Source organism: Rhamphochromis sp. 'chilingali' (genome assembly GCF_963969265.1).
Source record: "Rhamphochromis sp. 'chilingali' genome assembly, chromosome: 19".
Classification (NCBI taxonomy): domain Eukaryota; kingdom Metazoa; phylum Chordata; class Actinopteri; order Cichliformes; family Cichlidae; genus Rhamphochromis; species Rhamphochromis sp. 'chilingali'.
In genome coordinates this window covers 10356228-10383219 of record NC_137946.1, presented here as the reverse complement: position 1 = coordinate 10383219, position 26992 = coordinate 10356228, and the positions used below count along the sequence as shown (strand labels likewise).

Sequence of the window (26992 nt, the reverse complement as noted above, 5' to 3'; positions counted from 1 at the left end):
CTAATCATCCTTGGGATGTAGGAACTGTCCACAAAGGTCAAGCTTGTACCAGCCTGTCACACATGAACTGTACATATACACGTTACAGTATCAAAGCTATTACAATGCAGATTTATGCCAGTTTGATATATATATATATATATATATATATATATATATATATATATATATATATATATATATATATATATATATATATGTATGTATGTGTGTGTGTAGTGGAGATATCGAAGATAGGCACGGCTGGCCCAAACTGACAGAAGACTGAACATTACATGAACCTATATAAACTTATAAACACCAGTAACACTATTCTATGAACTTTGGGGCCTTTTATACAATATATATATATATATATATATATATATATATATATATATATATATATATATATATATATATATATATATATATATATATATATATATATATATATATATATTTTAACAGCCACATTCATATTTACTATAAATGATAACCTAGGCTACTGCTTATCTCGCCACACCCCCTTTCGAGGAACGCCATTTTGTTGACAGACAGACTCGCCATGAGAAAAAGCTCCTTTCTGAGGAGCTAGAACCCCAAATGTGACCGCAACATGCAATGTATTTAAATGAAACACGAGCAGATCCCCAATAATAGCCCCCACGGTTGAAAACGATGCTTTGTGGGCGCTAAAATGGCGTGTTTGAAGTCTCCGGCCACCCATTTCAACATGAAAGTCGCCGCGATTGACGTCACCGAGCCATCTTTGTCCACCTAATCCAGGCGGAGGGTTATTACACCTTCATTACAGCACGGTCTCCGACAGCACCGGGCTCTAGTAAATAGCCTGTCAGGTGCCGCAAATCTGTAGACATAGAGATAATTTTTAAAAAAGAAAAAAAAGAAGAAGAAATATATAGCGAGGAGACACCTCTCAGTGGCAGATTCAAACTCAGTGCTCCTCCTAGGATATATAGGCAGGCAAACGCCACAATAACCAACCAAAGGCTGCCAGAGGGTAGAGAGGAGCGCAGAAGGCACATCCACATCCATCTGCCAGCCACTTAGCACGCGCTAACATTTCCAGTCCGGATTAGAGCACAGCTGTCTCCCTGCTACCAGGAAAATGTAAGTACAGCTCGCTGATTTTTTTTAATTTATTTTTTTTGTCAAATCCGAATTTATTTAATTGCAATTTGGTCCTCACGACTGGTGTTTGGGAGGCTTTGTGGGGATTTGTGGCGTGTGAACAGTGTTCCTCAGCCGTCATAAACCGAGATGGTTATTAATCTCTGCTGTTGTGTTGATCATGGAGAAATATCGCAGTTTGATCTCATTTCACAGCTGTCTCTTTCTGATAATATGACCCAAAAGTGAAGAGGCTAACGCGTCGGCCTAACCTTAGAGCAGACGGTGGGGTCGGGTTTAACTGTTATTAAACGCGTTATTAGCCTTATTTCCAGTGTGTGTGCAGTGAACGTTTTTGTCGACTGTCTTTTTCCTTGTTGTAATTATTATTAGTTGTTGTTGTTTTTTTTCTTTTGCCGTGAGCTACATTTGACTTGAGCCAGCACGTACGCATTTTTTTCCAGTTTGGACTGGTTTGATTTGAAAAGGACACCGTCTGTGTGATTATACCCACGGGCTAATTAAAATACATTTATTTATTTCTTATTGTTAATAATAATATTAAGAAGGGAAAAGACGTCGTGTTCTCTAAAGCTGTGTCCCCTTGTTCAACATTTCCAGTGCATTATTCTTCCCTTGCCCAGTCACAGGTGACGATTTGGCCGATTCTAGAAACAGCAAGGACATAACGCTGAACGAGCCATACTAGCTGTTTGACCAGCGCCAGACTATTTGGATAGCCTGTTGAACACACCCTCGACGATTTTCGACGAATACACCATAATACTTGTCAAAGACTGTTATTATTAGCTCTGAATTAGTCTTAGGCCTAGTTTACGTGATGTTTCCAACCTACAGCGGGGGGTGGGGATAGCCTAGCCTCCTACTGTATGTCGTCGATTGTAGTGCGAGGGCGGACAGCTGTATATCTCACCACATTTCATTGTTGTTGGGTCTTCGTGGGTAAACGAAGCATGTAAATGTCTTTCTTCACGCACCTTTATTGTCCATTTTTTGTTGTTTTTGACCGCACGGTGAGAAAGGGTGGGCTGAGGAAAAGTAGCCGCCACAGCCTTCACTGTCAGCATTCGCATAGCAGGCAGTTTTAAGGGTGAAGCAGCCTGGTTCCGACACACTACCTGTCATTTACCAGGGTCGTCGTGCCTGTTAGTGTTTTCTTTTTGGGCTTTGAGTTACATTTGTCGCCATATTTGGTTGTTATTGTGCATTTAAGAGCTTAAAATACATCCTCCCTAATAAGGAACCTCCCCGCCCTCGACGTTGGCAGTGCTGTAGGTGTTTTACAGGCCCGTCCTGCTCGCGGTGAACAGGGATGTTTCGTGTTTCCTGGTCTGTGTGGGTACACGGTCACACATGAACGTCGTGTAGGTTAGGATCCAGTGCCCAGCATCAAACAGACTGGCACAGATATGCTGGGATCAGACAGTTTAGTGTGGACTGCTGTTGCGCTGTCCAGTGCTGAAATGTCGCTCTCCAGTGCTGAAAATCAGGCGGCATGCTTTTCCGTGACAGCGACAAACAGAAATCAATTGCAGAGTTAAACGTCTGTCTATCTGCCAATCTTACTCTGGCTTAAGGAAACCAAGCATAAATGTTGAAAAGCTTCCTCATATCATCAGGGCCCCCCTTAATAAGTCCCATCAGTGTTGCAGCAGCTCTCCACAGGGCAAGACTATTTTTAAAAGCACTATCTTGAAAGAAGGTTAAATATATATTTAGCGTTCATAGGAAAACTGACATTAGCAGTGGACTGTAGACCAAACTGCATCTTTTATTAAATGTTTTTTTTGTTTTTGTTGTTTTCACTGATTACAATCTCAAAGTGCGATTGAATTGGAATACTGGCACACAGATTGCTGATAGAGTCATTTATAAAATAACTATGTCTCCTTTTTTAATGTATTAAAATGAAAACAATATATCCTTTGTTAAAAAATACAGAGAGCATGAAATCACTTTATTTAGTTTATTTTCAGTTTGTTTTCTTAACTTTAAAACTTTAAAGGTTTTAGATTATGTTCTGAAGTTGCACACAGATGAGAAATGGTTGATCAAATCAGCAGCACACAGTTTTCGCAGGATGTGAAAGCTGGTGAGAAACCTCGTCACAGCACTAGCAGCTCTTCTTGGTGCTAGTTTAGAGGTGATGACAGTGTGAACCTCTGTACACATTACACCTTTATGGTGGGACCCATTGGAAAGTTGGAGGGAGCTCATAGTAATTATATATATATATCTGTGCAACTTTATTGTACATTCATGCCTGTAAATATACAGTTATAGAATAGTAGTCATACTAGTCTGATAAAATAAAATAATATCAGTATTTTGCACATGTTTGTATTTTAAGGCAAATAATATTATTAATATGACATTTAGCTGTTATAATTTTTCCTTGGCGACTCATAGGGACCACCAGCAGCACCACGTAAACTATTTGAAAGGATTTGTTGTTGTTAAAGGATTAGTCATTTGTGAGTGTGCAGAGGTGACCTTTATACAGAGTTTCCCCTCGCACTAGTGAAGTAGCTCAGTTACAGCTAAGGTATATTTCTCGTAAGATGCTACAAGCTTAGCTTTATCATAGAGTGTTTGTTCACGATCTTACTTTGTGGTCATTGATTTAGTTTGGATTTATAGAAGCAAATGGTAAGCATTAGATCACACTCCATCTAAGTATTTTCAACACTTTCTCACTTGCATTTCAGGAGTTGTAGCGACCGCGTTATACATTCTACATCAAGCTGTATAATGTTTAAAGGTTATGTTTAAAATAGCCACAAACTATTCCTGAAAAAAATATTAAAAAGTATATTTGCGGTTGTAATTTGCGCCTGATGCCCATTCATTCTCCATCTCAGTCATGAGATGCATGTCATAGAGGATTCAAAGTGGATATTTTTTATTTCTATTGATATACTACAAAAACTATGGATATACCTGAATCACAAGTAGTGTAGCAGCACAGAAAAGGCTAAAGTTTCAAATAGATATAAATGACATTTGCATCAGCGGTGACAAATTTAAGTATTTTTCACTAAGACAAAAAGAAGCAGAGAAACTATTCTGAAACTGCCATGTGGTGGAACTCTGCACAGGAGGTTTAGAAATGGCAATGATGAAGAGACATCTGGGTTGGGATGTAGGGTCATTTTACCCAAACTGTTTCACTATTTGGGCCCTTTTGACTTAATATATATATATATATATATATATATATAGGTCCCTCATCCTATTCATGTAGCCCCTTCCGCCAGGGTTACTTGCGTAGTAGCATTCCAACAACGCCCTGTTTTCGTCCCTTGCCCACCGATGCCTTCTTGTTCCAGTAGCCCACTTTTCGTCAGGGTGCCCTGGTTCCTCAACACCTGACGCGGACCTTGTTGATCCGGGCGACGTCCGAGCCGGCATGCCTTCATATTTATCTGTCTCGCTCATGTCTGCGGTAGGCTTGCTTAGCATAGGGGGTCTAGCCTTAGGACCCTTACTGGATACAGACGCCCCAGGCAGGAATCGAACTTGCGATCCTCTGTTCCAAAGGCGTGTAGTTTAACCACTACGCTATCCAGCTGCTGTATGCCTAAGAAATACAGCAAGCTGTCCATACCTGAGGCCTTGGAAACTGCCAAGCAAAGACTCACAGCCTTGGCCAGCCGCTTGAGGAGGTACACCAGAGAGATAGAAGGCAGGAGAATAAACCAGCTGTTCTCCACAGAACCAGCAAAGGTGTACTCTCAGTGGCAAGGGAACAATAATAATAAGAGAACAGCACCACCAAGGCTGGAGACGGAGCAATACTGGAAGAGCATATGGGAGAAGGATGCAACCCATAACGGCAATGCTCAGTGGCTAGTGGATCTGAGGGCAGACCACAGCGACCTCCCTGAACAGGGTCCAGTAACCATCACAGTGGCAGATATCCAAGAAAGGGTCTCCAGTATGAAGAGTTGGACAGCACCAGGGCCTGACATGGTTCACGCCTACTGGCTGAAGAAGCTGACTGCACTCCACGAGCGTCTGGCAGCACAAATGAACCAGCTGCTAGTTAACGAGAGACACCCGGAATGGCTAACTGAAGGCCGGACGGTCCTGATCCCCAAGGACCCCAAGAAGGGACCGGTCCCCTCCAACTACCGACCAATAACCTGCCTCAGTACTACATGGAAGCTCCTGTCAGGCATCATATCGGCTAAGATGAACAGGCACATGGGTCAATACATGAGCGGGACACAGAAAGGAATTGGCAAGAATACCAGAGGTGCAAAACACCAGCTACTGGTAGACAGAACAATCAGCCGAGACTGCAAGACCAGACTGACCAACCTGTGCACTGCCTGGATTGATTACAAGAAGGCCTATGACTCAATGCCCCACAGCTGGATACTGGAATGCCTAGAATTGTACAAGATCAATGGGACCCTAAGAGCCTTCATCAGGAACTCAATGGGGATGTGGCGTACAACACTAGAGGCCAACTCCAAGCCCATAGCACAAGTTACCATCAAGTGCGGGATCTACCAAGGAGATGCTCTGTCCCCACTGCTGTTCTGCATAGGCCTGAACCCCCTCAGTGAGATCATTAACAAGACTGGCTACGGATACCGACTACGGAACGGAGCAGTTGTCAGCCACCTCCTGTACATGGATGACATCAAGCTGTATGCCAAGAGTGAACGAGACATCGATTCACTGATCCACACTACCAGGCTATACAGCAATGACATTGGAATGTCGTTCGGACTGGAGAAGTGTAGTCGGATGGTAACAAAGAGAGGGAAGGTAGTCAGAACTGAGGGGATTGAACTACCAGAAGGCAACATTGCAGACATAGAGGACAGTTACAAGTACCTGGGGATCCCGCAGGCAAATGGGAACCATAAAGAGGCCGCTAGAAAGGCTGCAACCACCAAGTACCTGCAGAGGGTCAGGCAAGTCCTGAGGAGTCAGCTGAATGGTAAGAACAAGATCCGGGCCATCAACACGTACGCCCTGCCCGTGATCAGGTACCCTGCTGGGGTAATAGGCTGGCCAAAGGAGGAGATAGAAGCCACTGACATAAAGACAAGAAAGCTCCTTACCATGCATGGAGGGTTTCACCCCAAGTCCAGCACCCTGAGGCTGTACGCTAAGCGGAAGGAAGGGGGCCGGGGACTGGTGAGTGTCAGCACCACAGTCCAGGATGAGACAAGGAACATCCAAGAATACATTGGGAAGATGGCCCCAACTGACCGAGTGCTCAGTGAATACCTCAGGCAGCAGAAACCCAAGAAAGAGGAGGGAGACGAGGAACCATCATGGAAGGACAGGCCCCTGCACGGTATGTACCACCGGCAGATAGAGGAGGTGGCTGATATCCAGAAATCCTACCAGTGGCTGGACAAAGCTGGACTGAAAGACAGCACAGAGGCACTAATCATGGCAGCACAAGAACAAGCTCTGAGTACAAGATCCATAGAGGCTGGGGTCTATCACACCAGGCAAGACCCCAGGTGCAGGCTGTGTAAAGATGCCCCAGAGACAATCCAGCACATAACAGCAGGGTGCAAGATGCTAGCAGGCAAGGCATACATGGAACGCCATAACCAAGTGGCCGGCATAGTGTACAGGAACATCTGTGCCGAGTATAACCTAGAAGTCCCGAGGTCAAAATGGGAGATGCCCCCAAGGGTGGTGGAGAATGACCGAGCTAAGATCCTGTGGGACTTCCAGATACAGACGGACAAAATGGTGGTGGCTAACCAACCGGACATAGTGGTGGTAGACAAACAGAAGAAGACGGCCGTAGTGATCGATGTAGCGGTTCCGAATGACAGCAATATCAGGAAGAAGGAACACGAGAAGCTGGAGAAATACCAAGGGCTCAGAGAAGAGCTCGAGAGGATGTGGAGGGTGAAGGTAACGGTGGTCCCCGTGGTAATCGGAGCACTAGGTGCGGTGACTCCCAAGCTAGGCGAGTGGCTCCAGCAGATCCCGGGAATAACATCGGAGATCTCTGTCCAGAAGAGCGCAGTCCTGGGAACAGCTAAGATACTGCGCAGGACCCTCAAGCTCCCAGGCCTCTGGTAGAGGACCCGAGCTTGAAGGATAAACCGCCCGCAGGGGCGCGCTGGGTGTTTTTTTTTTTTTTTTATATATATATATATATATATATATATATATATATATATATATATATATACATATGTTGACCTTTTAGCGGTAAATGACACTCCCACTCTGTGAAATGACACTCTCTCACTGTGGTCACCGTTTGTACATAATGTCAAAGAACAGGCTCATCTAGCCCAAGAGGACAAGTTCAGTGGATTGATATATACTAGCATATAGAACTGACACATTGTGAAACCTCCACATCTGTTGCATCACACTCGATGGCCTCTTTAGGTTTTTGTGAAGATTTTGGGGAGCATGACTCATTCTTTTGTAGACTAATTTTCACCGCATCACAAAAAAAACACTTGTGGCTTTTTTTCCATTTCTGTTGTAGAGTAATGTGGGAATTTAACATGATGAACATGCTATTGAATATTTGCATTTGTTTATCATCAGGTCTGCCCCAGCCGCCGGAGCCCCTGCACCAGAGGGAGGGAATCAGCCTCCCAACCTCACCAGCAACCGCCGTCTGCAGCAGACACAGGCACAGGTGGATGAGGTGAGTACAGTGCAAACACACAGCCAGGCATTCATGCTTTTCATTTCATTCATTCATTCCTCACATACTAAAAAAAGAACTGAAAAAAATGAACATTTAATAATAAGTAGTGGGTTTGACTCCTCTATCATTTCTCCAAGTCTTCAAACAGCTTTTGCTATAAAAATATATAAACAATATCCTATATCTAGTAACCCTTACATGCAGTCATGTTGTGTTGATGGCCGATTACACCACACTGCTCTGTGTGTTTCCCCCCCAGGTGGTGGATATCATGCGTGTAAATGTGGACAAGGTTTTGGAGCGTGATCAGAAGCTGTCAGAACTGGACGACAGGGCCGATGCCCTGCAGGCTGGAGCCTCTCAGTTTGAGACCAGCGCTGCAAAACTGAAGAATAAATACTGGTGGAAGAATGCCAAGGTGAGGTCATGCAGACATCCTTACTTGAATAGCAAATGTCTGTCTGTTTACAGACAAAATGGAAAAAAAAGAAAAGAATAAAAATCAAAGTGAAACAGAAAGCCTCTGCAAACATGGAGCCAACTACAACCATCAGTTTCTGCTATAAACTTTGCTCTTGAGCCTAATTTTGTGTGTCACTGGTAGAAATTATATGTGTGCTGTATGTGATATTTATGTGATATTGATATTTTTAGTGCTTTAAAGAGTTTTTATTAAAAATCTCTGTTTTTTTCTGGAAATCTGCTGATTACAGATGATGATTATCCTGGGTGTGATATGTGTGATTGTCCTCATCGTCATTATTGGTAAGAAGCACACTGATATTTTCTATAACAGATATAACAGTTATTTCAATGGTGTTATTTATTTGTAATACACATACATTTCTTTGTAGTTGCCTTTATAATCTCCTAACCCATGCAGCGATTTACCCTCCTTCACCTCTCCTCTCTTCTATGTCTCTACAGTGTACTTCAGCACCTAAGAAGAATTGCTCCTACCCCAGTCTGATCCTAACTTCCTTGCTACAGAAAAAAAACAACCTCGAATTGATGACAAAATTAACTGCAGATGATTAATTTACTCTCTCTATATATAATTACATCTCCCCAATTAGCCTTGATATAACACCCCTAAACCCGTCAGGGCCCCCACGGCTCCCCCACTTCCACCACCTCGCCTCTGGACCCCTGTCAATATTTGTCCTGTGAGTGTGTGGCCCTGTCTCCTTTCTGGGTACTCTTGGCTTTTCTAACCTGCCATACTGAGAACCAAACACTTGTGACGATGCATCAACAGAAAAGGAAACAACGATTGGCGATAATTGTTACATAACTGATATATATATAGTTCTTTGTAGAGTTTTATTCTGATATATACCGTTTTGTAGGTGTGTGTGTGTGCGTGCGGTGCGTGTGCATTTTGTACTTTTTATTTTTTGTATTAATTTTACGTATGCTTCAGCGGTAACTACTGCCTATTAATCGAAGTGTGTACTTTTTGCATGTTTTTCATCATCTTTCCGTCCCCTTGCTTCTCCTCTCTTTTTGGTGTATTTTTGCACAGTGGAGTTCGCCTCCATTCAACTGGGATACAAATTTTCATCTTGTCTGGGTTACTCGCATCCAGCAAAACAAGCCAGAGAACTAAAACTTGCATTTAAAAAAAAAAAGTGACATCAAGTTACAGAAATTGGAGCTAATCTGCAGAAAGAACTGCCCTTAGAAAATCTCCAGGTTACTCCTTGTTCGGCTCAGGATTTCGATAACTTGATGCCGTGAAAAACAAAAATCAAGTCTTAGCTTCTTTTATGGCTTTTTGAGCGATTTAACGCTCACTGATAATCCATCAAGCGTACAAATAATGCATGAATTGTGAAACTGCTCTAATAATCATCACCCCTCCGGACCCCTTTCCATGTAATCCTCCCATTAACCTCCATTTCTCTTTTGAAATTTCCCTCTTGAATAACTTTCATCTGTTGCGTCTTTTATGCCCCCACCCCACCTTCTGTCTCTCGGCATGCTTGGACACCTCAATTTCTTGTGATAATTTCGAAACTGCCATAGTACATTTGGACCAATGTCTGTAGATGTTTCTTTTTTTATTTAAATATTACGTAGTGTCTTATTTCGAAAACATTCCTTCATTGCAGTCTAGTGCAAACGCTCTTACTGTAGCACATGTAAGTGTAAGTATCTTGAAAAAAAAAAAGTAACAAAAAATGCGATGAACCTATTGTCGAAAACGTCAGTCGTGCAAACCACTGGAGAAAAAAGTTAAATAGCTGTAAGGGTACATTTTCAATAGGCAGGATTAGACTTTGAAACTGTCCAGATTATTTTTTTAGAGGTATTATCTTACACACTCACACTTATATTCTGGAGATGTATTCTGTGAAGGTACCGTTGTATAAATTGTTGAATTCGCACACAGCAACGTTTCCCCAGTGTGGACACTAAAAGGCCTTAGTCTTAGTCTTCAGTCACTTTTTTTCAGTAAGTGTCAATTATTTCCAGTCACACAATCTCCCCCCATCCCCCTCACACTTTTAGTAGGTGTGGAGGGACTGCAGAAGAGGAGTCTGCTTCAAATGCACAAGCTACCTTGTTTTTGATGGCGCTGTCTGGCTCTTCCATAGCCTGGCCAAAGCAGGTCCTGGTGCAGTAAAAATCAAAGAAACAAACAAAAAAAAAAACCTCTCCACATGAAGAGCACATTATAAAACAAGACAATTCAGCCTTGTAGATTTAGCAACAGGGACAGGGGCTAATTAGTCAGATTCACAGTTTTAGATTTACTTGAGCAGTTTGCTAACCTTCAAAGGTTAGCTAGCGACAAGACAAGTAAGTCACAATTTAAAAAAAACAAACAACAAACAGTAGCATTCCTAAGACGAGCATTTTGCTAGAGCAGTGGTTTGTCTCGGTGTGTCTCCCTATAGTCAAGGCCTTTTTCTTTTTTAAATATATAGATTCTATTTTTTAATTATAGTATATTTTTGTGTGAAACAGACAGGTAAAGAGGAAGTGTGCAATCAGTACCATTTGCTGCTAACTGGCAGCGAGCTCCTCTTTACCTCTGTCTGCTGTGTTTTTTGTAATTCAGCTCTGTGCGTTACACACTGCCAAGCATCAAAGGGAGAGGCTTCTGTTATCGCAGTTCTTTCTTTCATTGGTGCCCTCACTGGTTTGGTCTTGAACTCTTATGTAACTTGATTTCGGCATCTAACTCCTGCGCGTGACCATTTCGGCTATTCTAGGAGCAGGAGAGCAGGGCAATATAGATGCACTTGATTTCTTTTTTTTTAATTTTCAGACACTGTGGGACACTAAGGCCTTTTACACATTTCATTTCTCAAAACCGCCGAAAAGGTTTCGCTCTCAGCTGCGGGATGATTTAGAATTTTCCCTTGAGGTTGTGGTGAATTAAAGTTTATATTGCGTTTAGAGAAATGATGTACCGGCCTAGCATTGATAAATGCTCAACAGGAAACCGCTCAGTTTATCCTTTACTGCCACTGATGCCACAGTCCTGAAATTTAGTTTTGAAGGAAATACAGCATTTCAGAGCAAATGTGTATAAAGCCTTAGCAGCCTTGTGTCTTTTTATCTTCCCCACCACCTGAGTAAACCAACCTGCCCCTCTTTGCTCAACTCACTTTTCGAAATTCCTTGTCTGCGCGTGTGAGTGTATGTGTGCACAAGTGCTTTAATGTGTATGTGTGTGTGTGCATGTGTGTGTGTTAGAATAGCTCAGTCTTGGGAATATCCCCAGTTTATCCTGACAGATTAGGCCGCTTAACTCTCAGAGTGAAGGCACGTTGTTTCCTTGATCACTGAAGTACGATGAACAGAGAGGTTACCAGAACTGTTGGCCCGTTCCAACCTTAACACCCCCCCCACATACACATATATTTATCCCCAAACAAAGAAAAAGCAAACCACAGAAGATTACCAAAGACCAGAATTCCATGCTTATGCTGCCAATTGCCATCAAAAACAAGCGGATAGGAAGATGTTACCCAAGCTATCCCAGTCTGTCTCAGATAGCTTACACCCTTACTCTACCTATAGGAACTTTGAACTCGTACACACTGTTTATGTGGTGTGTCAGTTACGGCTTGTGAGTGTGCCATCCTACTAAACGTATGCAAGTTAAACCAAAACTTGAGGACCGCATGCTTCAAATCTCAAAACTACATTAGCCTTCCCCTAATTATGTGTATCCAGGTTTGAGGAGCTTCTTTAATCTGTAACTAGTTTGTAGACACATGATCCTATAACTAATTATAGCACAAGTCTTCTTTTTTGTGTGTCTCCACAGTGCTGCCAATTTTTCAGAAGACATAAAAATTAAGATACAAACTACAGCTATTAGACAAACCCGAGAAAAACAGTGAAATCTGCATCTGTTTGGTGTTGTAATATGGGGGTGTTTTGGGGATAAGGGGTCCATATCCTCAGGTTTAAGCCACTAGTAAATTTACCATAATATGTACAAGGACAAAAACTGCATGAGAAAAAGTAAAATTGGATATTTTTGGCAATATCAAATCATCATTGGGTTACAGATGTAGTCCTTTTAGCCATCTTACAGGAGTTAACCATACAGTGGACTGAAGTGGTATAACACTACTGATTGGGGTAGGATTTGTGTGTTCTCCATAAATCCAGCTGTTGTCCCGTGAGAGCTCAACCCTATTGGTCACAATAGTGAAAACGAAGTGATTGCTCTCTTTTTCTGTTGCTTTACTGTCTGTATGAAAAGAAGTGTGCATAAATTTGAACACCGTGGCACTTTCTTCTTCTTTTTAAAATGTTGTGACTCATTCATTTTCAAGCGGGATGGGAATATGATTCACTGGTGAATATTGTCTTACGTCAGCCTCAAGGACCGTTCAGTGATCTCAGTGCTGTGTTCAGGTCATTTAGGGGGAATAAGTGTTTGGAGCCCTTTTTTTTACAGGGCTCTTGAATTTGTAATTCAAATTTTGAAAGCAAACGAGCAAGAAAGAAGGAGACCAACGCAAAATCCGCAACCTTATTGAAATGTTCGCCATTAAGCCCTAAAGGGGGTGAACGCAGCAATAGGAGGGAACCTTTTGAGTCTCTGAATGTTCTTTTGATGGCTATCAATTCACAATATTCTACTTAACATATGTTAACATGTTTCTTTTGTTCCTTTTTTGAAACCAAATATTGTGTTTTTATTTTGCATCAGTTTAGTAATAACTCCAGATGTCACTGAGTTTTTGTGTGTCAGCACTGATGGGTAAAGGTAAAGAAAATGGGAAGTTAGAAGGGCAGGGGAAAGTATTTTTACCTTTCAATAGTCCAGAGTGCTTAGAATGACTCTACAGTTTACATCAGATTGCTGTTTGTATCTACCAGATATATTTTTTGTTTAAATCAGTTTATTTTTGAGGAAAGACTTTTCTTTCTTTCTTTTTGTCTTTTTGGGAGTGGGTTTTCTGAGATGATGGTCCATATTGCCCCTGGTCATCTGGCCTTACAGGAGGGACAGGACTGGAAGATCACGGGCAATGTGCTGGGCTGTATGTTTTTTCTCTGTTTGCTTTTATTTATTGATACATTTATTGTGCTGTCATTTGGTATGGGATTAGAAACTTAACAAGGTTGACTCAACGCAAAGGAGAGGAGACTGAATGAGAAACTAAAGTACATAAAATAATTGTAGTGTAAATCTATCAATGTCTTATTATATTGATGAACATCATGAAATATATGTATATTGGAAAAACTGTGTCTATGACAGCTTGTGCTTTCATTTGTGCTTCCTGCGCTTTGTCCGTGTGCAACAATGGGGAAATGCAAATGTGACTGCAAATCTGGGACCTGTGTGAATAAGCATACAGTTATTACCAATGCAAATGATATCCTTAATTGATCCTTAGTCTATGCAAGAGTGCCAAAAAAGACTATGTTAAGACCTGAAGTCAGAAAAATGTGCACCTCTGCATCCATTCAGTCTGGTTTATAGTCTCTTTTTAACTCCTTAAACTCACATTAAGACTCTCGCATCACTGAAAACTAAACAGCATGCACAACCAGTTGCATGAGCATATAAATGAGCTAAACTATAATGTAGCTCGTTCACTGTAGTTAGACTAATAAAGTAGGCACAAAACTTACGCCTCCATAGTAATTACGCACACTAAATTCTGTATCAGAAAAGTAAGTCTCTTGAAACCAGAGGGCAAAAATACAAACTGTCAGGTGTGGCTGAGACACTCATGTACATCACAGAATGGGATTTTTTTTTTTTTTTTGGGGGGGGGTTGCTCTCTAAAAACTTCTAACAACCTGCCAATATCTAATTAGGGTTTTGGAACCAGGGAAACCTATGAAGGAGTATTAGGATCATATTAAAGTTGAAATTTTGAGAACATAAATAGAAATTTTAATAGTAAAGCCACAATTTGTGAGAATGTACTACTTTTTGTGTCAGGTAACAGATAGATAATTTCTCTTTTAGCATCTGGTAACCAAGTAAGTATCGAAAATTAACAATTTTATCTTATTGCCGACAATTTTATTCCAAGATCAAGCAGTATTTTACCTTTATTCTCGAATTTTCTACTTAATTCTAATAAATGCTCAATCAAAAAACCAAAACGTTATCATCGTCGTTTCCGGTGGCTTTTATTTTGAAGAGTAGCTAAAGCGGTCATATTTCTTGCTATCGGTTCACTAAATATGAATTTCCTAGCCCACATATGTAATAAAAGAAGAAGAAGAAAGCTCTCCAGCAAGCGCTAGCTCTAAATTAAGCACATAAAAGCAAAGCTTCATTTTGCACATTATTATCATGGCGCTGACTCTTTCCAATTGCTTCGTCAGCGCAAAACAGGCTTTCTGACAGAGTGGCTAAATGAACGACTGCACACGCTTCAAATGGAACAACTTGGACGAAGAAACAGAAAATGAGCTGCTATCACTCCGAAGATGATGAAACAGAAAGAGGGGGGATAGACCATTGTTACACGACTTCACCATCTATTTGTGAGGGCGGCGATAATAACACTGCACCCAAGATGTAGCTTCACGTTTTCACCGCTGGGTGTCGCCCTGTCCTCTACAACATTACTTCACGTACACTACAGACTGAAATTACTCACACTAAACTACTTGCCAGCATGCAAAAGCATAGATGCTGGCTTGCAACACTTCGTTTATATCACCTCTGCATGCAACCAGCTACATCGAAATCTGTGAGGGTAACCACTGCTCTATTTGCGCACTTAGAGTTTTCTTTTCAGATGTTTCCTCATGCAAGCGTCTTGTTTTTGTTTTGATGGTGTTTATTATTTGAACTCATTTCTACAGATGGATATAGTTAGCTATTTTCTAATCTGTCTAACTTGTGCTTTTTATTTCTGTAAACCACATGTCTGCCACTGCAGCATAAGGGAAAAAGCATGCATGTGAAAGGAATTAACTTTCTAGCTGAATACTGTCATTACCATGACTCGGACTTACTGGCAAATAATGATGTCTCCTGAGCAGCTACCATAAAATGTGAGGGAAGTCAAGTATTAGGTGTGACATTTGAGTTGCCGTTAGATCTGACTTTAGTGAGACATCCTGTTATTGCTGTGAGCTTTTTGGCTCATTCACTGGAATATCTTATTTTCCCCATAAAACGCACAATGAAGTGCATCCAGGAAAAAGGCTATTATGCCTCAACGACTTCCCTCCTGAAAAGTGACAAACTCAGACAAAGCAGGACACAGTCATTCCAAGTCACCTCTGCATGTGCTTCCATCTAGTTATCACTGAGATCCTATGAGAGTTGGTCCTTACTGCAACGCACCACATGATTTGAGGAATGTTTTTTTTCTTCTTTTTTTAAAAAAAAAAATGTGTGGAGTGAATTTGTGAGGAACCATATTTAAACAGAACAGATGGCTCCACAGTTGCTTTAAAATCATCAGTTTGGATCCATCACCTTTACAGATGGATTCACACAACTGCACGCATTCTGGTTTTGGTTTTTTTTTCCTCACCTCTGAAGCGCAGTGTCACGTTAAATTGTGTTTCAGAGTTTAAAAAGAGAGGGAGAGAGATTAACAGCTTGCAAAAGGAAATGTGTGGATGTAATAACAGTAATGTGCTGGCTCAGGGAGGAGGCATGGACGTGACCTAACTCCAGGGTGCGTACCAAAAACAACTTTTCACTTTTCTGGGACTGTCTCGCTGTCAAACTGTTTTAAGTTTGTTTTCCATTTTTCTCAGTCAGCGCACCCCTCCTCTTTTGCCTCAGCCGTCCGTTCACTACAAGTCATCTCCTCCCCCGCTGCTGTTCCCTCTTGACTCCCCAGCAGGAATGTGGGGCCAGCTTGGAGGACTCTTTCAGGAGTTACAGCAGAAACCTACACTCTTGCCTCGGATTACGGCTTAAAGGTCACTGTTACTCCCACACATATTGGCAGCGGCTGCATGGTTGTGCAGACGTCGTACACTCCACCCCCCCACCCACCACCACCACCACCACCAGCAGACTCCTGTGCGCCTTTGCATTCCTTCCCCTGCTGACTCTTATCAGAGTCTTTGGGGTTAAACACAAACACAACACAGCACAACTGGGGAATGCTCATTTCTCTAACTGCAAAACAGACAAGCACCAAATCTGTCAAAAGTTTGGAAAGCATGTGGCACAAAACCTCTTTCAAGCAATCTGGAACGCCACAATGAGATCTGAACTATAAAATCTTACTAAACATAAAAAAAGAAAGAAGAGAAAAGAAAAAAAACTTCTTTGTGGAAATATCTTTGTGATTTTACAGACTGTCTGGACCTTTTCCCTCACAGTTTGATCAAGATGTCCACCTTTGTAGTCCATAAAAATTTATCATTTTACATCAGCGTACCCTCCACAGGCCTCAATAACGCAGGCGAAAGAGTTGGCTCATTACTGAATCTCAACAGAGAAAGGATACTCCCTCCTCTCAAGTGTTATTCTTGCCTTGGTGGCAAATAAACAGTCCTTGAGTCAATGGAGCCAAAGGAGCTCCTGGGGCTTAGGGAAATAAGAGCATCAGGTTTATTATCATTCCTATTAGAGCTTATTTTGACTCCCACATGTATTTTTCATTCAACTAAGGCTATTTTTTTTAAAGAAAAACATTCTGTTTTGCAAATTAAAGGTCTCACATCATGCTGTGGAATGTAAAGATTTACGGGCCTTCCTGTGCACGTACAGCCCATACAGCCTCAGGCTTTGCCTCTACCTGTGCCCTCTCTGTAATCAGGAGTCAGACGCAAGCTGGAGTTCATTTTTCCTGAACTTTTAGGCATTTAAAGGTCCAGAAACATCCAGAAACAAAACTTTCCAGACTTCTGATACTGGAGCCCTTTGCTCCTCCTTCCTAGATGCTCACTGAGACTGAGACCAGACTTACTCTGGAAGAAACATCTGGCTCAAATTAAAGCCTTCTCCTCCGTCCCTCGCCACTCATGTCATCCCCCCCCTCATGGTTATTTTTTGCAACTTTAGCCCTTTCATCCTTATTGTCCATCTCTTCGTCCATTCTTGCCCCCCTACTCATTCATTCTCTCCGCCCATTCCGAGCCTCCTCCTCCTCCTTCTCCTCCACTTCCTCCTCCTCTGTCTTTCACCTCTTGCCTCCTGTTACCATCTTCCTTTTCTGCAAATAGTCTGGTTTGCTTTTTGTACGCAGCATCATGAAGCCAATGAGCCATATCTGGGGTCTCTCCTTGGTCTTGTCTCTGAGTTTGGGATGGACAAAGGCCCAACAGACAAATTTCACCAGGTGAGGTTGCATTTTAAACCATTTGTGATCGAGAACCTGCAAAAGAAAGGTTCTTCTTGAAATTCACTCTGATCCTCATATGCAGATATGTGAGGTGAAGATACTTTTGTTTATTTTAACAAATATCAACCAGGATAAAAAGGCTCTTTGAAATGATCTTTACTATGACATTTTAATTCAGTCCTGCTTCTGTACATTCTTTCCAGCTGACTGTTTAATTGGGCACAGAGCTGTCCTGTTGGTTTTGGGCTCATGATGTGTGGCGCACTGAGTTTGCAAAGGCTGAGGTGCCACAGATGTTAATGCTTTCAGCTCTGCCTGTGGGGTTGAATCAGAGAAACTTGGCTCTGATTCTGTGCATTTAGGCTGTAATCAGCAGCTGTCTGACTTTGCTGGGGTTCTGCTGTCTGAGTCCTAGTCTGGGAAAACAACAACGTTATGTTTCAATCTAATTTTAGTTTTCTAATTTTGGTTGTCCACGTTGCTGTTTTTGCCTCCTTACAATTTGTTTACTTCCTCTAAAATGAGGCATGATTGAAAGATGTTTTATATTTCTTAAAAACTTGAACTCTCCAAAACTCTCTACACCACTAACTGTAAAATATCCCTTAACAGAAATGACTTCATAATAACTGACATTTTTTCAGTGGCTCCTAGTTTTACAAATGTATCCTTGCCAAAATAGGACATTTTTCTTCCTGGAAAGTACATTTTGACAAAGTGTCCAAAACCTGAGCATCAGCTGTAAAATCCCCAGTACTTTTCACTGGCCTACAATTATTCAACTCTTTACTTAAAGCTACTGACTAGTCACTACATAGTTATGGACTACCAAAGCACTCAAGTTTAAAAAAATACAAATTAAAAATTAATATGTGCAACCACTGTGATGGTATTGTCTCTAACCCCTATTAAATTTAGCTAGTTAGCCTCTGTTAGCTGCACACAATATCAAAGTCAGTCTGAGTCAAACAGTTATTTGATGTAAATACGCACATTGCACAAATGCAAGAACATCTCTATTTAACAAGCATTACAAATCTTACCTCGTGGGTAAACTAGTTACAACAACTTAGATAGTTTCCAACACCAAAGATAACAGATAATGTTAACTAGCAAGAAGAAGGAAATACCCACCTCTTTCTTGTTCATGTAAAGTGTTGTTTTGTCCAAGGAACACATTGGGGATCAAAAGACACAAACATGATAACCAGTTTACATTAGTTATGCTAGCCCAAACTCAAACCATGGCTGGTTAGTTCAAACTCTGTTAAGTTTGAAAATCTTTTACTGTATAAATGGACTAAGAAAAAGGCAGTTGTGTGACTGGGTAGATGAGGCTTGTATAAGAAAGCCCTTTGAGTGCTCAAATTGAATAGAAAAGCAAACTATAGGTACAAGTCTATTTAAAACACACAAATAATGACAGGTAATTTGGGAGCAATTTATCTTACTAAAATGCTATTCAACATGTGGCTATAAGATCTGCGAATGAAACCACCAACCTTTAGATTAGTGGACCTTGGCGTCTCCTATTGGTAATGGAAGTCCAGCTGTGAAGCTTCAACATTAGCAAAAGGCTAATGACTTCAATCAATCAAAAGTTCAGATTCCTATGGGGACGATAATTGACAAAAGAAAATCGCTATGTAAACCCACACGTATAACCATTTAATCAGAAGTCTTTTTGCAATCACAAGATTTTCCTCTTGCTGGACTTTAAAAAGAATGCAAAGTACTTCTGCGCTGGCTTCTGTCTTAAGAGCAGAAAGCCACAGCCATGTTTTATATACAGTCTCTGGCTCTATTTCCTGAGGTACAGCCAAGCTAAGACTATAAATCGATTTATAGGCTTTATAAATGACTGATATAGAGTAAACAAGGGTCTGTCAAAAGAAGTCATCTTAACTTAATTATGATCCTGTTACAGAGCTCAAGTGCTGACTCCAACTTGATTGAAGTGTGATTATTGTTGTTTTTTTCATTCTTTCCCTGTTTTAGTGTCAATTAAGCAGCAGACTTTAATTAAGAAAAACATTGCAAGAATACATGTAGCAACATCTGCACCCTGCGATTAAATCATCATATAATGAAAATTTCCATCTTCTTACACTAATTTCTTCCAGTAAATTCCCACAACAACAACCACAACAGCCAAGAGTTCATTTAGAGAGACAACTAGAGGATGTTAGTCCTTTTAGGACTCTGCTTGAGATTCCCATTTCTCACTGACTCCTTTACCACAGGCCTGTGTTCTACTGCGGAGGAGACATGGTTGCTGAATCAGGCTTTGTTGGAAGTGAAGGGTTCCCAAGCTTCTACAAACCAAACAGCAAATGTGCCTGGCGCATCACTGTGAGTCACTCTCCCTTCCCCAAGCCTGAGTTCTCCAGCTTTTCCAAGCTTTCTGTGTCTGACTCATGTGATCTCGATGCTTTCCAGGTCCCAGAGGGAAACGTGATAACGCTCTCCTTTCGCATTTTTGACCTCGAGGCTGACTCACAATGCCGCTACGACTATCTGGATGTTTACAATGGACATTCCAACTTGGTGCAAAAACTGGGTCGCTTTTGTGGAACTTTCCGACCTGGAGCGCTCATTTCAACCACAAACATGATGATGCTGGAGATGGTGACTGATGACGAGACGCAGAGTCGAGGATTTCTGGCCTATTTCAGTGCAGTCAAACCCTACGTATCTGGTATGTGGTCACATGATGAAGCTGTTTTGTTTTTGTGTTTTTCATTATAATGCCATGTATGCATTCCCAAATAATCCCAGTGCCTGAATGTAGCATATATTTTTGGACTTCGTATCCATGACCACAATTTCTAATGAGGTAATTTTGCCTTAAATTAAAGTTAAGCTTAATTAAATAGTTAATCTCCTCTTCTTCTTGGCCTCTTGCCTGCTCAGCTTTAAGTGGTGGCAAACCTAAAACCAAAGTAATAATAATAACAATAATAATAATAAAACATTTGAAAGCACTGCAGAGGTTCTCAATACACATTAGTTTAACAACATTTATGACTCCTAAAATTTTTATAAATCCCAGATTAAGCCTGTTTTGGATTTAAACTATTAAAAATGACTATATTCTTTAAAACGATTGGCAAGTGCAGCTTTCATAGTTTAGGAATGAAGTGTTTACAGTGTTAAAGAAAACAGGAAGTTTCCCACCTCATCCAGCTTTCACAGTACTGTTGTAAGGGAGCAGAATAATAAGTAGTGAATTTCTTTGCATTAAAACCTTCAATAGCAAATTATTACTGGTAATTAAAGTAACCTCTGGCAAATGATCTGAAACATATCATTAAAAGTAACAGGAGGCAGAACCATCGACAGTCTGGATTCAGCAGATAGATGTTGAGTATCAAGCCTGAGATTAGTCTTCAGACTTTTCTTTTTTGTTTGGAAGAGCTTATAATTAAGCTTCAATAATATGCTTCAAATGTGACCCTGAGTCATGCTGCACCAGCGACCTCCAGCAGTACCCTGGGGGCTCATCAGAAATTGTGTAATAATAGTAGAAGGGGGGCCGGAATAGAGGCCAAAGTATGATGCTACACCCCTGAGCTTGCACAATGTGTTTTAAAAAGTGTTCCAGCCAACAGGCTAGATTATTAATAACAGCTCAAAATGTTGAAATTTATATCTTTGTTATAAATGTGAAATGTCTTATTTGATATTAATGGTGCAGACAGCTTTAAGAAAAATTTACAAGTCTCTTCATTTAGCACCCTAATGGAGTGTTTACGGCTTGTTTCAGACGAACAGTTCTGTGGGGGGAGGATGACAAAAGCCCAGGGAGAGATCAAGACACCCAACTGGCCCGACAAAAAATACGAACCAGGAACAAGCTGCTCCTGGCTGATCACTGTGGAGCCCAATATGGTCAGTGGCAAGCTGACTCGCAGTGTGCAGCCACTGTATAGTCCAAAGTTCCTTACTTTGATTAATTGAATCTTTATACTTGTGTCTCTTTGGATACCAGGTGATCCACGTGAATTTTGATAAGTTTGCCGTGGAGGATGACGCTTATTGTCGCTTTGACTATGTGGCATTCTTTAATGGCGGAGAGAGGGATGACTCACGTCTGATTGGAAAATACTGTGGCGATCAGGTCCCAGAGTGAGTGACAGAAATTTCTGAAGCCTTTAACCCCTGGAGGGTCCTAGAAAAATGCATACACTATCGGACCTAGAGCCACAAATCGACCCAAGACCCTCCAGGGGTTAAAGTCGTTTTAAAATAGCCATTTCTAATTTTACACCTCATCCTTTTTCCTGTCTCGTTCCTAGACCTATTGTTACCAGCGGAAATGTGCTACTGGTCCAGTTTGTGTCAGACCTCAGTGTGACGTCTGATGGGTTCCTCGCCCACTTTACCAGCATCGCACGTGGTTCTCAGATACCAACAGTCAACTCAGGACAGACTACAAGATACAGTCCTCCAGTACCTTCTGTCAAACCTGCACATCCTTCTACCCCGATAGAAACAACCACCAAATATGTGCCAGCTCCTGTCCCTAGGTCCACTTCGAGCCCCAAACCAGTCAAGCCCACTAGAGACCGTAATGCAAAGCCAAATGGAAAGAGGCCTGGTAGGTAAATGTACAAAATAAAAATAAAAAAGTTAACAACTAGTATCACTAAAAACATATTATTTCTTTTTCACTATTTTCTTATTAGTGCCTCAAAATCCACTCTGTGCCAAAGCCTGTAAAAGAAATGGAACAATCAAGACTAGTTTCTGTGCCAGTGAATTTGGTAAATTTCCTGCTGTTGACATATATACACACACATGCATTATCAATCAGATGTTGCGTTCTGACTGACCCCACCTTTTTTCCAGTATTAACCGGGAAGGTGACCTCTGTGGCCCCGAGGCCCCGAGGTGCTATTCAGATTACTGTGTCCCTCATCAAGGCCTACAAAGCAGGCCGGCTAACCATAACACAAGTTGGAGAGACCATGTCAGTTAAGCTGATGTCGCAGTGCAAGAAGTGCCCGCTGTTCCGCAAAGGTGGGTTGTTGCTTATTTTTTAATTCGTATTATCCAGGTGCCGGAGATCAGCAGTATCGTCTTTAACTCAACAAACATAACCTCATTTAATCTTAATGTTTGTGGGGTTTTTTGGGTTTCGTTTTTTTTTTCATTCTCACAGGTGTCAACTACATCATCATGGGTCAGGTGAATGAACAGGGACAAGGTACCCTGGAACCCGGTGCATTCACAGCTCTCTACAAAGCCCCACACCACAAATTGTTAATGAATATCAGCCAACAACCCTGTTAACCTCAAATACCCGTCCAGACCAGAAAATGGAAACACAAATCTAGACATTTTAATGTGAAATGCAGCTCTTTCAAAGCACTATATATATGTTATACAGGAATACATAACTTCAGTGTTGTACCGCAAAATAATTAAAAGGAAGGCAATTGTAATGTCTTATTCAAAACTCTGCCAAACCTTATGTTTGTAATTTATAACTGAATAAAGGTTTTATATCTCTTTCATTTTATCTGACTGGCTACTTTGTGTGTGTGTATCAACTGTGACACTTAATATTAGAATGATGTCTCTGACTCCACCTTGTGGATTTAAAAAGTAAGAGCAACCTGCACATTATGAATCGGATAATCATGGCTCTAGATGAAGAAAATGTATTGTCATTCATAAACACAGAGACCAGTTTACCTTCATTTTTTTTTCAATATTTTTTTATTCGAAGATTCTGAAGCCAGGAATGACAAAGTCAATTTTCGAAAGATATATCAAGAAATTCCTCAATTTTATTAACAAAGGAAATGGAATTGCTCACTTTTTCTCTGCCGTTTTTGTAGCTTGCAAAACCATCTGAACCACTGAATACTTCTAGGGCCAGGGTCTGGCAGACTGACCTTATATTTGAGATCCGTGGTTCCTATTAAAAATCTCAAGAGGTGATAAAGTCTAAAGTCTTTGGTCAAAGAGTCTAAATCAAGATGTCACGTTTTTCAAAAAGGTTTCTACAAATTCCTGTTCTGACCTCATATAACTAGAGTGCAACCAAAAAATGTTCTGTACTTTTAGTACGGAATTATAATTGGAAACCTTGCTTTTTTAATTATTACTGAAGTTTATTAGTATAAATGTGTTTCACACGGCTATACCAGGGCATCACAAGTTGTAGAAATAACAGAAAGAAAAATAACAGAGTACTCCTACCATCAGTCACACAGCAGGGATGTGGCTTTTTATGTCTAAGTGAGAAGTCCAGTGTAACAGACTCACCTGTGAAAAAGCTGACATCCCCATATGCCCTCTTTGCTTTCCAGCAGCTTGTTATGTGGGTTGTTGATGGCAGTTTGTCCATTAGATCTACTACCCAGTCTTCTCCTCATTCTTCAATTTTATCTTCAGTTTCATCCCTAGCATCCTCTTCTGCCACACCAACACTCTGCATGTCCTCCTTCACCATGTTCAGCATTTGGCCCACATTTGTAATTTTCTTTGGGCTACCTTTGGCTTTGACTAATGAGGCTGAGATGCAGTCTAGCTGCCTCAACTAAGCCACGGGTCTACCTTATGACCCCAGACACGTGCCGTATCCTAAGTCAGTCTCAGGTCATACCCTTTGAGCCACATCTGGCCCATGCTATATTTTATGTAGCTCGTGTCATGAGTTTTTCCTGCATCTGGCCAAAAGTATATGTCACTGAGTTAACTGAGCTATCAGGGAAGGTTTTCTTTTGTGTAAAAAAAAAAAAAAAAGCTGAGTGACACTTTATTTTTTTTAAAAATAACTTTACTGTATAAAAGAAAAGAAAAGAAATTAAATACATTGAAACTGTATTCAAAACGCAATTGTGACTCTTAAACAATGAATATGAATGATTAAATGTGATGGATTTTTACAATGGCTACAGAAAAAGGACATATAAAAGTAGATTTCGTTATAAAGCAGGAAACTTGATAATATAATCATATATAATCCTCCTCTCCACTCCTCTCATCTACACCCAGATGCTACCCTTCCCCTGTCTCTCCATTGCATCCTGTTGACTAAAGCAGCTCCCCGGACCTTGCTTCTGATTGCGTTGGGTGGGCAGGTTCTTGTACACAGCCCGGCTGTAGGGGATGAAGCACAGGCCCAGCTGGAGGTGTCGGGCCAGACGGCAGTAAGCCGCCAGCGCCAAGACCAGCAGAGGGGTGAGCAGCAGAAAGCCCACCACCAGCAGGGCTATGCAGGCTGTGTCGTCCAGCAGGTCTGAACAGTATAGTGATGTTCCATGGGGCTGCACCTGAAGGAGAAGGGATGAGCAGCACATCATCAGCACTAACTCTAAGAAGTGTTTGTGTATTTAAGGTGCTCACACTAGTGATGTACAACACGGTCAGCATGCAGTGTGCTGTTTGTGAGGGCCTAAGTCTCACAGTGACCTAGAGCAGCTTAGTAAATGAGCTCTGGGAGGCTCCAGAAACAGCTGAGAAAACAGCGTCAAATCTCCGGAAATAAAGGAATTCCTTTCTTTTCTTTGGCATTCCAACATAAGAGTTTGATTAAAAATCGACATCAGGAGGTGCAACTCCAGTGGTTGGTTTGATAAACTGTGATTACCAGCAGAATCTAGTTTTAACCCCTTTCTTTCAATCTTTTAAAACAGCATTTTCTTTCATTAAATCCAAGATAATTATATAAATATATATATGTATTTACTGTGGAGTGGCAGAGAAAGCCGAATATGATCATGGTCAGCGCAGGGGTGAGGATGATGCCGAACAAGATGCTGGCCAGACTGAAATTGATCAGAGCGATGATCATATTCTGTGCAGTGACCAGCACGGAGCACGCCCAGCAGTCCAGAGAGCCCCTCAACTCCACAGGGGGGTCAGCGGCTTCGCTCCCTCTGTGAGAGTAAGGAGGCGGCACCACGACCCCTGACCCCAATCTGGAGGAGAACCGTGCTTCGGAGCGGGCTTGCTCAGACATTGTCTTCTCCAGCGTCCCGGTCCGTGAGAGGCTCATCTTCTTTGTGGTCTTTTCTGCATAAAAAAACCACACACGAGTCATTCATGCAGCTAGACAATCCACAAAACAACCTGGATCAGCATGACTTTGTTTTAATCCCGGCGTTATCGATCTCATCTTGGGTCTTTGATTGTCTGTTAAAAACCTTCCCTCTCCCTGCATGCTCTGATTCTGATTCAGTCTGACCGCTACAAAGATGGAAAGTTACAGAATGTTAAACCATATTATGCAATAGGTCCCTGAAATATTATGGCGAAAGATATGGAAAGTCACCATGAGATAACTGCACAGTTGTAAGTGCAAGGAAATTAACTTCCCTGACTCCACCTCCAACCCCCTCCCAAAACAATGAGCCAGGAGCATCTGGAAAAGTTTGAAAAAATTCCACTACTCACCGAAGTGTCAGAACAATGTCACAATTTTATTCATGAAATGCTGGGTGTGAGCTTTTAATTCCTACATTTCAATTCATTCAAGTGTTTCCACGCGATAAAGAGGAGCACTAACACTACTTCCCTCTGATCTGTGCTGCACTGACAGCTGCTGGTATTCACCAGTGTGAAATCTTTCACTTTGGCATTTCAACCTCACCCTCCAATCGACTGTCCAGTTAGGTGTTAAGATCATTAAAAAATATCTCTTCTAAAACTAGATTATTGTGCATTATATGGAAGTCAAAGAGTACAACTTGAGTAACAACTATCACATAGATTAAAAGGGCTTTTTGAGTATTAAAAAAACATATTAACGGCTTACACAACATTTTAACAGTTCCTTCGATCTGGGATGGCCTTTTGGAGACACTGGAGAAAATAGGCTGTTTGCTTCCAGATCAAAATGAACCCTACTGAATGGCACTGATTTAGTGTGTACACATTCAAATAAAATGAGCTGTTTTGTTTATTTTTGAAAAAAAGAAAAAAGAAAGGAAAGCAAAAGTAAAGGATGGATCCTGTCATACTTACTTGCGTTATAAACCTGATGACCTTCCCCGGTGCAGCTCAGTAGTGGCACCAGCAGATGAAGAGAATTTCAAGAATTTCCTCCTGATGTGCGTCTTCTCCGACTAAAAATCCAGATTTCGAACGTATATCCAAGTAAAGGTGGAGTTTCTACCTCTCGGCTAAGTCTTCTTCTGTGCTCAGGGCTAATTATACAAGCTAATAATAATAATAAGAAGAAGAAGAATCAGGAATCTGTCAGCAGTTTGGACTTTAGAGATGTCACAGAGGCGGGGAGAAAAAAGCTCTACAGGCTGGTGGCAAATTGTGCTTTCCTACTGGCTTCCTTCCCTGACATGCTTTTCCTTCCCTTTTTAAGATTTTCACTCTGACTCCAGTTTTGAGATCCGAGCCAGTGAGCCTGTATCCTGTGTTGCCTCGAATGCACAGAAAGAAGGCTGGGCTGTGTTAAAGGCTGATGTTAGGTTTG

The 26992-nt window shown here is 41.3% G+C and overlaps 3 protein-coding genes and 1 long non-coding RNA gene across 6 annotated transcripts; 3 read left to right on the top strand and 1 right to left on the bottom strand.

Annotated features, from left to right (window-relative positions):
- Positions 1-775: 775 nt before the first annotated feature.
- Positions 776-13565, top strand: vamp2 (vesicle-associated membrane protein 2). Its single transcript, XM_080866794.1, has 5 exons — positions 776-1113; positions 7684-7786; positions 8049-8207; positions 8503-8554; positions 8717-13565. Coding segments are annotated over exons 1-5 (333 nt in total). The 5' UTR covers positions 776-1111; the 3' UTR covers positions 8734-13565.
- A 920-nt stretch (positions 13566-14485) lies between these two features.
- Positions 14486-16348, top strand: LOC308386545. 2 transcript variants are annotated; one of them, XR_013969814.1, is made up of 3 exons: positions 14486-14982; positions 15814-15924; positions 16007-16348. It is a non-coding gene; the product is annotated as an uncharacterized lncRNA (long non-coding RNA). The 2 variants fall into 2 exon arrangements; XR_013969815.1 differs by having other exon boundaries at positions 14486-14988.
- Positions 16349-17360: 1012 nt separating this feature from the next.
- pcolcea (procollagen C-endopeptidase enhancer a) lies at positions 17361-23071 on the top strand. The gene is made up of 9 exons (XM_080866160.1): positions 17361-17544; positions 19791-19899; positions 19987-20245; positions 21314-21438; positions 21539-21675; positions 21846-22147; positions 22236-22313; positions 22399-22569; positions 22712-23071. The coding sequence occupies exons 1-9, from the start codon at positions 17456-17458 to the stop codon at positions 22840-22842; spliced, it is 1401 nt and encodes a 466-aa protein (XP_080722286.1). The 5' UTR covers positions 17361-17455; the 3' UTR covers positions 22843-23071.
- A 239-nt stretch (positions 23072-23310) lies between these two features.
- tmem88a (transmembrane protein 88 a) lies at positions 23311-26992 on the bottom strand. Of its 2 annotated transcripts, XM_080866063.1 has the most exons (3): positions 26527-26992; positions 25250-25575; positions 23329-24833 (listed from the first exon to the last, which is right to left on the bottom strand). In XM_080866063.1, the coding sequence occupies exons 2-3, from the start codon at positions 25556-25558 to the stop codon at positions 24546-24548; spliced, it is 597 nt and encodes a 198-aa protein (XP_080722189.1). In that variant the 5' UTR covers positions 25559-25575; positions 26527-26992; the 3' UTR covers positions 23329-24545. The 2 variants fall into 2 exon arrangements, with proteins under 2 accessions (XP_080722190.1, XP_080722189.1); XM_080866064.1 differs by lacking the exon at positions 26527-26992 and having other exon boundaries at positions 23311-24833; positions 25250-25573.